Here is a 13,645-nt window from a genome sequence, read left to right on the forward strand (position 1 = left end):
AGGAGGAGAATAACTTGTCCAAGATCAAACAGGAAGTCGGGGGCAGCCAAGAAGAGATGGGAAAATGGACTTTCTTTTCTTTGCAGAGGTGGGGAACTATGGGCTTGGAAAACTATATATACTGCTGGGCTTGGTTCATGTTTTGGTTAATTTTTATTGGCTTGTTATTGTTTCTTTTCCCCCTTTCTTCATATTACAAGGGATAGCTGAATGGAGCAGTAGGGGAGAGAGGAATACCTTTGAAATGAAGGTTATATTAAATGAAGATATCAATAAACATATTTTTAAAAATCAATTGGTAGAGAGCTAGGGCTAGAAGCTGAGTCTCCATAGTCCCAGTGAGTGGCTTGGTCCAGGCCACCACATGAAAGCCCATCATCCGGTGTCCTTGTGGTCGATGATGTTCCAGGGTTCCCCCACCACACACACACACACACACACACACACACACACACACACACACACACTCCTCTTCCCACAGGGAGCTCCAGAGGACAGAAATCAAGTGCTCTTCTTCAGGAAGCCAAGAACAGTCTGGTTCCCAGCAGGTGCCAAATGAATGGATTAGAGCAACCTATGTTACTTGGTACATAGTAAATCATGTTTTTATTCAAATAAAATAATATAATTTAATAAAGAATAAATGAATAAATGCCTGTTTGACTGATTATTGTATAACAATAGAAAGGGCCCTGGGTTTGGAGTCAGAAGATGAAGCTTGACTACCTGCTAGCTGTGTGTCCTTGGCCAAGTCACTTCCCCTTTATGGGCTTCAGTTTCCACATCTATAAAATGAGAGGACTAGCAGAACTAGGTGGTTGCTAAGTTCCCTTACAGCTCCAAGCTCTCTGGCTGAATCTTTTATATCCAGGTGATTTCTCCCCGTCCCAGATCTGAGGGCTGCATCCATTGAGATGCAGGGAGGCTAAGGCTGACCCCTCCTGAGCACCCGCCCAGCGCTCTCCCCAGGGCACAGGCTGTCTCCAGCCCAGCCCAGCCCACGTGTCTCTGCCGGCCACAGTACAGGTCCCCCTCGCCCCTCCCCTCCCTCATTGCCGCTGATGTCAGAATGGCCACAGAGTGGGTACCCCCCTCCTCCCACCATAGGCTCCTCCCCCTCCTTTAAGAAGCTCTGGGAGTGGGACCTGGAGGCTCAGCCCCACGGAAGGGGTAGCCTGGCTAGGAGCACTGGATAGAGCCTGACAGACAGACAGACAGACACAGGAAGAGAGGGAAACAGGAGACAGACTGACAGAGGGAGCCAGGGAGAGTAGAGACAGACAGACAGACGGGAGAGAGATCGGCAAAGTGACAGGGGAGTGAGGGAGGGAGAGATAGAGAGGGGCAGAGGACCAGACAGAAACACGAGGAGAGAGGTGGACAAGATAGAAACACAAACATATTCAGACATACAAAAGATCAGATGATCAGAGAATTCAAAGGTTGTAGAGACTTGAGGGATCAGCTCGTCAAACCCTCTTCACTTGAAAGATGAAAAAACAATGACCAAGAGAAGGACCGTGACTTACCCAAGGTCACACAGCTAGTAAGGAATTGAGCTGGAATAGAGACAGAGAGTAAGACCAGGGGGGAGAGAAAGAAACAGAGGGGGTTGGAGGAGTGAAGGTGGGAAAGGTGGGGAGAAACTAAAGATCGTGTAGAGCCTAGGAGTCAGAGAGAGCCCTCAGGAGAGACACTGAGAGACTCCGAGACAGGGGACAGAGAGATAAAGCTGTAGGGTCATTGGCTTCAGGCAGCCTCAGCTCCTACCCTGCATCATTCCAGAAACTGGAGTTTCCTCCCCTCTAAGCTGGGACAACCAGGAGAAGTAGGAGGCAGCTGAGCCCCAGCCCCCACTAAGGTAAGGCCCCTAATGCGCTGCAGCTCCTTCGGAATCAGGATATTGTGAAAGCTTCTTAGAGGTGCTGGCTCCGGGGGTAGGGAAATGGCTGGGATCAAGAGTATCAGGAAAGTCAAACTGAAGTGAGCCACGGTCCTACTCCTCCCCTCCCTTTTTCTCCCCTCCCCTTTTCTCCCCTCCCCTCTCCTCTCCTTCTCCATCACCTTCTCCCTCTCCTCTCCTCCATCACCTCCTTCTCTTCTCCTCTCCTCTCTTTTCCTTCTCCATCACCTTCTTCTTCTCCTCTTCTCTTCCATTCTCCCAGCCCTCTGCACTTTTGCTTCTCATTCACCTCCCATTAGTTGAAGACACAGAGTAGCTTCAGGGTTAAGTAACTGGGCCCCCAATTCCACCCCAGCTCCTCTTCTCCAAATTCTTTCCTTCCTGCGAGTCCCATCTTACTCCCTAGACTGTGAGTTCCTGAAGTCCTTTTCTTCTTTTTTTCTTTTTCGGGGCAATGAGGGTTAAGTGACTTGCCCAGAGTCACACAGCTAGCAAGCGTCAAGTGTCTGAGGCTGCATTTGAACTCAGGTCCTCCTGAATCCAGGGCTAGAGCTTTATCCACTGCGCCACCTAGCTGCCCCCGGCTCCATCCCTCTCCTCTCCCCGACTCAGGGCAGTAAGTGCCCTGGATGTGCTTGGAGAGAGGAAGCACAGTGTGCTAGAACCAGAACTGGACTTGAATGAGAATCCTTGGGTTTACATGCTGGCTCTGATGTTTAGCTCTGTGTCCGTGGGCAAATCTCTTTACTTCCTCTGGCCTTGATTTTTTTCCATCTGAAAATGGGGTTAATAATGCTTACCCTACCTACATCTCCAGGCTGCTGTGAGAACCACACTTTGGAAACCTTTTAGAAATGTGAGTTATTATCCTTGTTCTTTTCTAAGAGTTTCTCTGAAGAAAAATGGCATTCAATTCAGTAAATCTTTGTTCAGTCCTTACTGTTTGCAGAGTCAGCCCTGTTTTCAGACATGATGGGGAAATAGAGATGGATGCTCAACTCATGGGTTTAGGGGTGGGGATGTACGCTGGGATTGGGGCTGCCTATAATACAAGGTGAAAGATAGGAGCCATGAAAGAAGTAGAGGCACTAGTGGAGAATTCAGCAGTAGGCAGGGGTCTTATTGTTATTGGGGAGGATCAAGGGAGGCTTCCTGGTCCCCCATCATGCTAACACCATCCCTCTGACGTTAGCTCCCATTTAACCTATATCCATCTTTGCAGATAGGTTAGCTCCCCCATTAGACTGTGAGCTCCTTGAGAGCAGGGACTGTTTTTGCCTTCTTTGTGCAGTGCCTGACACATAGTAGGCTCTTTTTTGTTTTGTTTTTGCAGGGCAATGGGGGTTAAGTGACTTGTCCAGGGTCACACAGCTAGTAAGTGACAAGTGTCTGAGGCTGGATTTGAACTCAGGTCCTCCTGAATCCAGGGCTGGTGCTTTATCTACTGCGCCACCTAGCTGCCCCCACATAGTAGGCTCTTAATAAATGCTTCTTGACTTGATTTGATCTGGTGGAGAAAGCACTTAAGCTGGGCTTTGGAAGATGTGTGTCTGGTGGGGAAGACATCTGGGTTCAACTCCTGTCATAAGGATGGGCAAGGAGGTACTTGGGGGTAGAGGGGGAAGGGGAAGGGACAGGGGAAAGGGTATAGCCAGGCAAGCAGTCTAGCTAATGCACAAAGTAGGTGAGGAGGAAGAGGCCTAAGGAAGGCTGGTGAGGTAAGACCCTAAGAGATCTTAAATGCCAGCCCCATTGTTGACTCACCCAGGTCGGGCAGTGGGTTGGAGAGGCAAACTCCAGCAGGTCCAGTTTACCCACATTCCCTGGAGACCTGGGCTCCCATTTAAGATTCTCAGATCACAGAAAGCCTTTCTCTCAGTTTGAGGATCTTCCCATAAGTTGTGGGAGGAGGGGAGAAAGAAGAGAGGCAGAAGGACTTGGCTCTGTTGCAACATGGTTTGGGAATTTCTTACCTGAGGAGCTCTGCAAATGTAGACAGATACAAGAGCAATACTGGAAAGATCACAAGACATGGAGTCAGAGGTCTAGGGTTCAAATCCTGCCACTACTACTGACGATTTATGTGACCCTAAACAAGTCACATTTCCTCTCTGACCCTCAGTTTCCTCTTCTGAAATAAGGGGGTTGGACTAGATTATCTTTAACACCCCTTCCAGTTCTCACTGGAATGATCTAATAATACCACCATCACAGGGACTAGCATGATTTTGTTCTGGGACAGGAGAAGGGGAGGAAAGGGAAATCAGTCCTGCCCTCTTGACAGCTGGTCCTGGGCCAGGGCTGGAAAGGGGCTAAGAGCCAGAAGACCCAGGTTCTATCTTGTCTCTAATTTATAAGCTGGGGCAAGTCAGTTTCCTGGTCTGCATCTACTTATTCTTCTGTAAAATGGGTTTATCAAAACTTCCCTACCACTTTCTGAGGCTCAAAGGAGATTGTCCAGCTGTATCAGGGGACTGCTCATTCCTCAGGGAAACTTTCTCTGCCAGCCACTCCACTCCTAATCAGCAATCAACTTTCCCCTCTGATCAAAGAGTAAGTACCTTTTTTTTTTTTTTGCAGGGCAATGAGGGTTAAGTGACTTGCCCAGGGTCACGCAACTAATAATTGTCAAGTGTCTGAGGCCAGATTAGAACTCAGATCCTCCTGAATCCAGGGCTGGTACTTTATCCTCTGCACCAGCTAGCTGCCCCAGATATGCTTTTTTCACTTTCATTTTCATTTTTTCATTTTTTTTGTAAGTACCTTCCTTACTCTCTCAAATGGTACTTCTGTATCTCCCATTCCTACCACTAGACTAAACTCTCCAAGGGCAGGGATCATGCCATATCTAAACTCTCCAGGTACTAGCACTGATGTCAGCAAAAATAAGTGTTTAATTAATGGTTTTTGTTGTTCAGTCATTTCACAATCGTGTCTGACTCTTCATGACCTCATTTGGGGTTTTCTTGGCAAAGATATGGTATATAGTTTGCAATTCATTCTCCAGCTCATTTTACAGATGAGGAAACTGAGGCAAACAGGGTTAAGTGACTTACCCAGGGTGATATGGCTAGTAAGTATCTGAGACCAGACTTGAACTCAGGGAGATGAGTCTTCCTGACTCTAGACCCAGCACTCCATCTACTGCACTACCCCGAAGCCCCCAAAAATGTTTTGTGAATTGAACTGAAGTCCAGAGGCTATCACCAGGATACTGAAAAGACAGGAGACCAGGCCAGGAAAGGATCAGCTGAAAAAGCTGGAGAAATTGAGAAGAGAAGTGAAGACATGGGGTAGGGGCAGAGGATGGAGGGGTGATGGCTTCCTTCAAAGGAGGGACAGAAAACTAGTAACATCAATCAGGTCTGCATTCACTGAAAATTTAACAATCGGCACACCCCTGACCGTAACATGATATTTCATGAATGCATCAGCTGCCAATCATTCTGACATGCAGAGTTCCCATTTCATGATCCCTATCAGCCACTTAGATCCATAGGATAGCAAAGCTGCAAAGGATCTGCCCCTAACTCCCTGTTATCTGGGAGGTAGATTATTGGCTAAAAATCCTTTTCCTCCTCTGGCCTCCAATTTCCTCACCCATAACTTGAAGGATTGAAGGAGATGGTTTCTTAAGTCCATTCCAACTCTGACATTCTATATTCCAAGATTTTTTTCCATTGTCTAAGAAGCTGTGATCTAAGGTCTCATCCAGCTCAGCTGTTCTAAGTTCTACTATTCTATGTTCTAATTTCCTCCCTTTATAATTGGATTTGCCTGACGTCAGTTCCATAGTGAGTTAGTGGCAGAGTCCTTCCTCTTCACTCCTAACCTAATGGTATTTCCACTACTCTATACAGGGTGCTCCAGACATCTCATTACAGTTTGAAGCTATTAAATGAACTAAGACTTTTAGGACACATTGCACTTTCTCTTTGTCTCTTTATTAAACGGTTTCAGGTGGTCATGCTTTGTGACTTTGTGTCTGCTTTTAATTATTCACCTGTCTCCTCCCTACTGTTATTGTCCAAGCTTCTAGTAGCCCCCTTTGGTAGTTGGTTCCTTGTGAGAGTTGGAAATCAGAAAACTGAATGAGTTAAAATAATAGGTAGAGATAAGGATCTGAGGGATGACTCCCTAGTGAGAGGAATGGGCTTTGGTGCAGAAGCAAACGGAAGTGGCTCTCTCCAATGATCCCTTACATGCCAAAACTTATGACAACATCTCAGTTCCCATCCTTTATAACTCTTCTTCAGCATTTGCCACTGTCAATCACCCTCTGCTCTTAGATACTCTTTCTCCTCTAGGTTTTCATTAGCCTGCTCTCTCCTGCTTTGCCTACCATTATCTCTCAACCTCCTCGCTTGGATTTTCATTCAAATCATATCCCCTAACAATAGGTTTCCCTCAGTATAGCTGGCCTTCTTCTCTCTGACCTTTATAGGATCTTGATTGGTGATCTTATCTACTCCCAGATTCAATTTCTTGTGCCTATTGTACAGTTAAGGAAACTGAGGCAGACAGAGGTGAAGCAACTTGCCCGGGGTCACCCAGCTAGTAAGTGTCTGAGGCTGGATTTGAACATGAGTCTTCCTGACTTTAGAAGGAAAAAAAAAAAGAGAAAGTGAAAGAACTGGAGAACTTTCTCAGGGAAAATGAAGTCATTCTTTTTTTGTTGTTGTTGTTGGGGCAATGGGTGTTAAGTGACTTGCCCAGAGTCACACAGCTAGTAAGTGTCAAGCGTCGGAATCTGGATTTGAACTCAGGTCCTCCTGAATCCAGGGCCAGTGCTTTATGCATTGCGTCACCTAGCTGCCCCAAAGGAAGTCATTCTTAAAAGAATATTGAAGAAGGGATTGAAAGAGGAAGACAAAAGAAGAACCCAATTTTGGAGTGAGATTAGGATCTGTATCTGGAAGATAAGGACAGATAGAGGGAAGAAGGACCATTGGAACATTTCCTTCTGTGCAATAGACATGAAGCTCTTTCTCATAGAAGGTAGAGCTTCCCTACTGGGAAGACATCTTGTACTCCAAGAAACCAGCAGGAGAGAGGTCCTCCGGTGATGGTCAGAGAATAAACTAAAAGACCAGTTATAGTGGCTGATACCTACTGAGGGGGGTTGAGATAACCAAATGTTAACCTGAAAGAACATTGGGAAGGCCTGCAGTCTTGCTGGGGCATGCAGCGAGGACACCAAGGATTATGGATCCTGGACAAGAAACTAAAGACTCTTAGGGACCCAGGTGCTATTTTCATCATGGCTTCCAGTTGAAGGTGGGGACTTTGGAAGGTAAAGATGAGTTCTGGAAGTGAACAATTGGTGAAGAAGGTGGTGTCTAAAATCAGGACCTGGATTTCTAAACCACGACTTAAAATCAAGGAATGATGGTTTCCTTGGAGAGAGTTCAACTAAAAGTCTACATTTGAAAGCCTGCATTCTTGAAAATCAGACCTTGATGACTTTAAGATGAAAATGGAATAGGTGAGGGGGGATTGCTCACATACATCTGCCAAGCCAAATGTCACAGAAAGCAAATGGACACCACATATGAAGAATTTAAGCAGAGAAGAGCAGTAATTCAAGCACCCAAGAGAAACCCAAGGCCTCTCTACAGAGATACACAAAGTATGGGTAGCAAACAAAGGGAACTAGAGATTTAACCCAAGTAGGCATAGTCAACCTCATGGGCATCATTGATGGGAGCCCTGAACAGAATATAGCTCTGAAAGAATGTAGCTTATTCAAAATAAAGAAAATAAGCTGCATGATGAAATGGCACTAGAAGCCATCCTCGGGTGAGGAAGTCTAGGAGCTGAAGCAGGGGAGCCTGGTGGAGAGCGTTTGGGTGATCAATGGAAGAAGGAACATGTGATATTGGAATTGGAAATCACTGCAGGCAACCTGTACAGAAGGAGTGAACAGGAGAAAGAGAGTTTAGCAAACAGATCATGAACCTGACATGGAGGGGTGGTGTAGAATAAATGTGGAACTTCTGCTGTTTGCACAACTACTCTTTTTGTTTCTCTGTCTCTGTCTCTGTCTCTTTCTCTTTCTCCTCTCTATCTACTTTCTCTGCCTCTGTCTGCCTCTCTCCTCTGCCTGTCTCTTATTTTTTTCTCTCTCTCCCCCTTTCCCTTTCTCTCTCTCTCCTCTCTCACTCTTTCTCAGTCTCCTCTCTGCCTTTTTCTCTCTCTCTTTTCTCTTTTCCTCTTTCTCTTCTCTCTGTCTCTATCTCCCTCTTTCTCTTCTATCTCCCCTCTCTCTCCTCTCCCTTTCTCTCACTCTCTCTTCTTTGTCTCTCCTCTCTGCCTCTTTCTGTCTCTCTTCTGTCTCTCTCTCCCTCTGTCTTTCTCCTCTCTATTTTTCTCTTCACTCTCTTTCTTGCTCTCTCTATTTTGCTGTCTCCCTATTTCCTCCTCTCCTCTGTCTCTGTCTCCCTATCTTTCTCATTCTGTCTCTTTGTTTTTTTCTCTGTCTCTCTTTTTCACCTGTCTGTCTCTGACAAAAGCAGAAAAGCCAGTGAATTCTCAGCTTGCCCATGTGATATTTCATTCTCAGGACAAGCAAGAGGGGAACTATTCTAGATCAACACAGAGGAACTGGCTGCTAAAAGGGCAAACCTTATCAGTGATATGAATGACAGTGTGGGTGCCTAGACGGAGAGCTAGAAGGGGATTTGGAGACCATCTAATCCAATTGCCTCATTTTACACATGAGGAAACTGAGGCTCAGGAAAGTTAAGCAACTTGTCTATAGTCACTACGTGAGTAAATATCAGAATCAGGATTTTAATCCAGGTCCTGTTTTTCCTGAGCTACTATCTTTCCTCTGTATTAGGTTTTTATGATTTTGTGGTGACCATTTATCCTCAGTAAAGCCAGCATCCTTGACTTGGGGGTGGTGGTGGTCATGGGGCTGTCCTCATGGTCTCAAAGTCCATGAGAAGCCTTTGGACACAATAGGATGTAGCCTAGTCAGGGAGAGGGCCCAAAGTCCCTTCAACAGGGAGCCCTGGGGCCCTCACAGGGCTTTCAGGGACAGCCCTAAGCCTGTCCTCCATCTCCATGGGAACCCGGGGTTTTCAGGGTCACATGTCACAGAGCACAGGAGACAGAGGGAGGAGGGGAGAAAGATTAAGACAGGAGGACAGGGACAAAGAGAGAACACAGTGGGTAGCACAGGGAGAGACAGACAGTGAGGGACTGAGAAAGGAAGGCAGACAGTAAGAGAGAAAAGAAGCAAAGACACAGAACAAGTGAGAAAGAGAAAACAGACAGGAATAGAGACAGAGAGACAGAGAAAGGCAGAGAGAGAAGGAAATAAAGAGAGATATACATACACAAAACCAAAGATAAACTAAAATCAATATATAGCACTTTAATAGTTTGCAAAGCATTCTATGTACATGATCCCAAGCTGATGGATGGGAATGGGAGCAATGACGGCAGACTGAGCCTTGAAATGGGTCTCTTCCTCCTTTTCCTTCTCTTCCTACTCTTCTTCCTCTTCTTCCTTTTCTTCTTCTGTCTTCTTTTTCTTTCTTCTCTTTCTCTATCTATGCGTGTCTCTGTCTGTGTCTCTCTGTCTCTGTGTGTCTCTGTCTCTGTTTCTGTCTCTCTCTCCCTCTCTGTTTCCCTCTCCCTACAATAGCCTGGACACTGGAGACCTCAGTCTTGGCTCCAGTACTTTTTTCATAACCCTGATCGATCCATTTCTTTTTCTTTTTTCTTTCTTTTTTTTTTTTTTTTGGTGGGGCAATGGGGGTTAAGTGACTTGCCTTGTCTGAGGTTGGATTTGAACTCAGGGGCTCCTGAATCCAGGGCCGGTGCTTTATCCACTTCGCCACCTAGCTTCCCCCCTCCCCCCCCCCATCGATCCATTTCTAATACCACACCTCGATCTTCTCATCTTTAAAATGGGCTACTCCCTCCCAGGGCTGTAATGAAGAAATCACTTTGCTCGCCATCGCCCCCTACAGAAAAGGCAGTCATTGCTTGTTATCCTCCTCTCCCTCACCCCAGTCCGTGGTTATTTCATCTCCAGGCCAGCTCCAGCCCTCAGCTGCCGTTCCCATTGCATCTGCACAAAGAGAGCCAGGCCTCCTCGGGTTGCATTTCTCCCACCGCCAGCATCCAGCTGGATCCGATGCCTCTAGTGACCCAGGGTTGGATTCCTGGGTGGCTGAGGTAACTTAGAGGAAGGGAAGGTCAGGGCTCCAGTTACAGCCCAGTGGGTAGGGGATTAAATAGCGGGGCGCCTTTCTGAATGAGGGAGTATAAGAAATTGATGCCACTTCCCTGATGGGCCTAAAGGAAAAGCTCGTGAGCGAGGTTGCAAAGAAGGGGTATACATTTCAAAGGCAGGCTGTGTGTGTGTGTGTGTGTGTGTGTGTGTGTGTGTGTGTGTGTGGACAAGCCTTTTGGAGATTTTCTTCCAGAGACCAAAGAGGAGTCCCTTCCTCTGACGCCTACAGCCAAAGCAACGTGGGGTGGTATTGATCTTGCCTTTGAAAGGATGTGTAGAAACTTATGCCTCCCCAGGAGGCTCCCCCTGATTTCCCTTGCAGTTGTAATTATAGGATGGTTGAGACGGAAGGGACCTTAGAAATCAGTAAGCCCAACTCTTCCATTTTATGAATGAGAAAATTGAGGCCCAAGGGAGGAGGGTGATCTGCCCAGGGGCACAGAGCTAGTAAGTGACAAAGCCAGAATTCGAATCTGTTTCTCCTTCTAGTCCATCATTCTTTGTACTTATGTCACATGTGCTAACGGCCTTCCCCCAGAACTCATGTTGCCTTATTTTTGGATCCCTCTCTAATGCATTTGCCATGTAACCATGTATATTTTTGTTATCTATGAATGTGTCTTAAGCAAGCTCCATGAAGTCAGAGACTCCGTCTTTTCTAAAGTGTGTCTCTCCCCACGTGCTTACACTCAGATGGGACTTAGTGAGTGTTGAATTAAATGAAAACTACATAGGATCATGGGGCAGCTAGGTGGTACAATGGATAGAGCACCGGGGCTGGGGTCAGGAAGACTCTTCTTCCTGAGTTCAAATCTAGCCCCTGATATTTACTAGCTATGTGACCCTGGGCAAGTCACTTAACCCTATTTGCCTCAGTTTCCTCATCTGTAAAATGAGAAGGAAATGGCAAACCCCTCTAGTTTCTCTGCCAAGAAAACCCCAAATGGGGTCATGAAGGGTCGGACATTATTGAAAATGATGGAACAACACATGATCATAGAGCGAGAGATGAAAGGGATCTTTGGAGGCTATCTGGCACAGAAACATAAAAATGAGTCTGTTGTTAATACAGCTGTGTGAGACTAACATAGGTGTGGAGGGGTTGGGTCAGGCTTGAATTATTGGGCTCAATAGGAGCAGGAATGGGGAATCTGGAGGGATCTTGGAGGATTTGTATCTTTGAATGAGTGATTTTTAATTGGTTGAGGGACTTGGGAAGGAGAAGCAGAGCCAAGCAGAGAAAGCATCATTTAGTGGATAGGGTGTAGGACTTGAGGCTCAGGAAGAGCCCTGGGTTCTAATCCTACCTTGGAAATTTACTGGCTGTGTGACCCTGGAAGAGTCATTGTGCTTTTCTCTCTGTGCCTTGATTTCCTCATCTGTAAAATGAGGGGGTTGGGGTTGATGGTCTGTAAGATCCCTTTCAGCTCTAAATCTATGATAACAGCTAGAATAATAACTAACATTTATAATAGTGGCTACTATGTGCCCAGCACTGTACTAAGTGCTTTTTTTTTTTTTTTTTTTGGTGAGGCAATTGGGATTAAGTGACTTGCCCAGGGTCACACAGCTAGTAAGTGTCAAATGTCTGAGGCCAGATTTGAACTCAGGTCCTCCCACCACCTAGCTGCCCCGCTAAGTGCTTTACCATTATCTCATTTGATATTCACAACAACCCTGGGAAGTAGATATGGTCCTCGTTTTACAGATGAAGAAACTGAGGCAAATAGAGGTTAAGTGACTTGCCCAGGGTCACACAGCTAGTAAGTCTCAGAGGTCAAATTTGAACTCAGGTCTTCCTGACTCTGAGCTCAACACTCTGTCCACCATGTCATCTAGAGCCTCTGAGTCCCCCTTTGTTTGGCAGGAGTAAAGGGTCTGACCCAGAGACTGAGCTAAAGGCTAAAGCTCCACTTCTTTCTCCCCTCTCATAGAATTGTTTCTGGTCTCTGTGGATTTGTTTGAAGAAGAACAATGGTGATTCTACAACAGGTAAGGTCTTTGGCCTGGGGTGGAAACATTGGGGGAAGGAATATATGCTTCCTTGAAATTCATAAAGGCCCCAAAGTAAATGATATGTATTGGGAAAAGCTCTGCACTAAAAGCAGGAAGTCCCAAGTCCTGGAGCCAGCCCTTAGTTGTCAGGCATCCTTGGGCAAGCTGCTTGCTCCTCTCTGTCCCGCTCCCCCCACCCCAAGTCCCCAGGGCCAAATCTCGCTAACATACCGGGCCGGTTTCCAGCCTTGGTCTGAAGACCCCTTCAGGGAGGAAGAACTTACTCACTACATCTTCAGGAGTGTCCTACTCACTTTGGAATAACTTTAAGTCCCAATCCCTCTTAATGCCTCTTCTCTTTTAATGATTTCATCTTTTTCCCCCTGAATAAGCTTCTTTGTACATATTTGTTTGCTTGTTGTCTCCCCCATTAGATCATGAACTCCTTGAGGGCAGGGACTGTCTTTTGCCTCTTTTGTATCCCTAGTGCTTAAAGGCACAGTACCTGGCACATAGTAGGCACTTGATACATATTCATTGATTGACTGTTAGAAAGTTTTTGCCTGACATCAAGCTGGGATCTGCCCCTCTACCTAGTGATGATTCTCTCTGAACTGTTCTGTGCTGTTTCTCCCCGAAATGATGCCCAGTGCATCACTGAGCCCAGCCTAAAAGAGCTTTGAGCTTGGTAGAACTTACCAGAGATTGTGTAGCCTCTAAGAACTCCATGCAGGAACATCAGAGGGGGATGTGAGTTAAGATTGGAAATGAGCTGATTTTACTAGAGCAGCAGCATCCAAAGTGGGGGTCACTGCATGACCCCAAGGATAATCAACCAATGGGACATGGGAAGGTGGGTTACAGGATTGTCACTCTCCTACTCAACAAACTGCAGCCACTCCCTATTGACTCTGGCTAGCAGATATCAATCTGGGGTCCTGAACTTGTTTACTATATTGATAATTAAATTTCAATATAAATATATTCCTTTGTAATACTATGAGTATTATTTTATTCATTAAAAATATGATTCTGAGAAAGAGTCCCTTGGGCTTCACCAGACCTTCAAAGGGGACTATGACACCAACAAAGTGAAGAACCCTGCTCTAGAATCAGTTATTTTTTCATCTTGATCATATCCTTTTAACTTTTTTGCTTTGGTGATATTTTATAGTATATGCAATTATTAATACAGTAGTACATAATACATACATATATAATTTTAAAATAAATAAATATGCACATTCTGGGGCTGCAAACTCAAAAATTTTTTTTTAGTCAGATACATGATTGAAAAAGTTTGGAGGCCATTAGACTCAGGATGAATGTGAAAATGTTACACTGTAGCTCACAGGGGCACAAAGGCATATGGAGATGCCCTCACAGTTATGGGTGGGGGGAGGTTCCCCTGATCCCCTATTCTGGAACTTCTGAAAACTGCTCAGGCGAGGAGTAGAGGAGGAGCAGCTGACGGCCCGAGCTGACTGGCCAGGATGTTT

At 45.8% G+C, this 13,645-nt stretch overlaps 1 protein-coding gene across 1 annotated transcript in view; it reads left to right on the top strand.

Moving 5' to 3' along the window:
* Window positions 1–1,370: 1,370 nt before the first annotated feature.
* MYO7A (myosin VIIA) overlaps window positions 1,371–13,645 on the top strand; it is a 185,590-nt gene continuing 173,315 nt past the window's right edge. The window contains 2 exon segments of the mRNA XM_043994596.1: window positions 1,371–1,861; window positions 12,086–12,143. Coding sequence (XP_043850531.1) covers window positions 12,126–12,143 — 18 coding nt within the window. The 5' untranslated portion in view covers window positions 1,371–1,861; window positions 12,086–12,125.

The sequence above is a fragment of the Dromiciops gliroides genome, chromosome 3 (genome assembly GCF_019393635.1).
Source record: "Dromiciops gliroides isolate mDroGli1 chromosome 3, mDroGli1.pri, whole genome shotgun sequence".
In the NCBI taxonomy this organism is placed as follows: domain Eukaryota; kingdom Metazoa; phylum Chordata; class Mammalia; order Microbiotheria; family Microbiotheriidae; genus Dromiciops; species Dromiciops gliroides.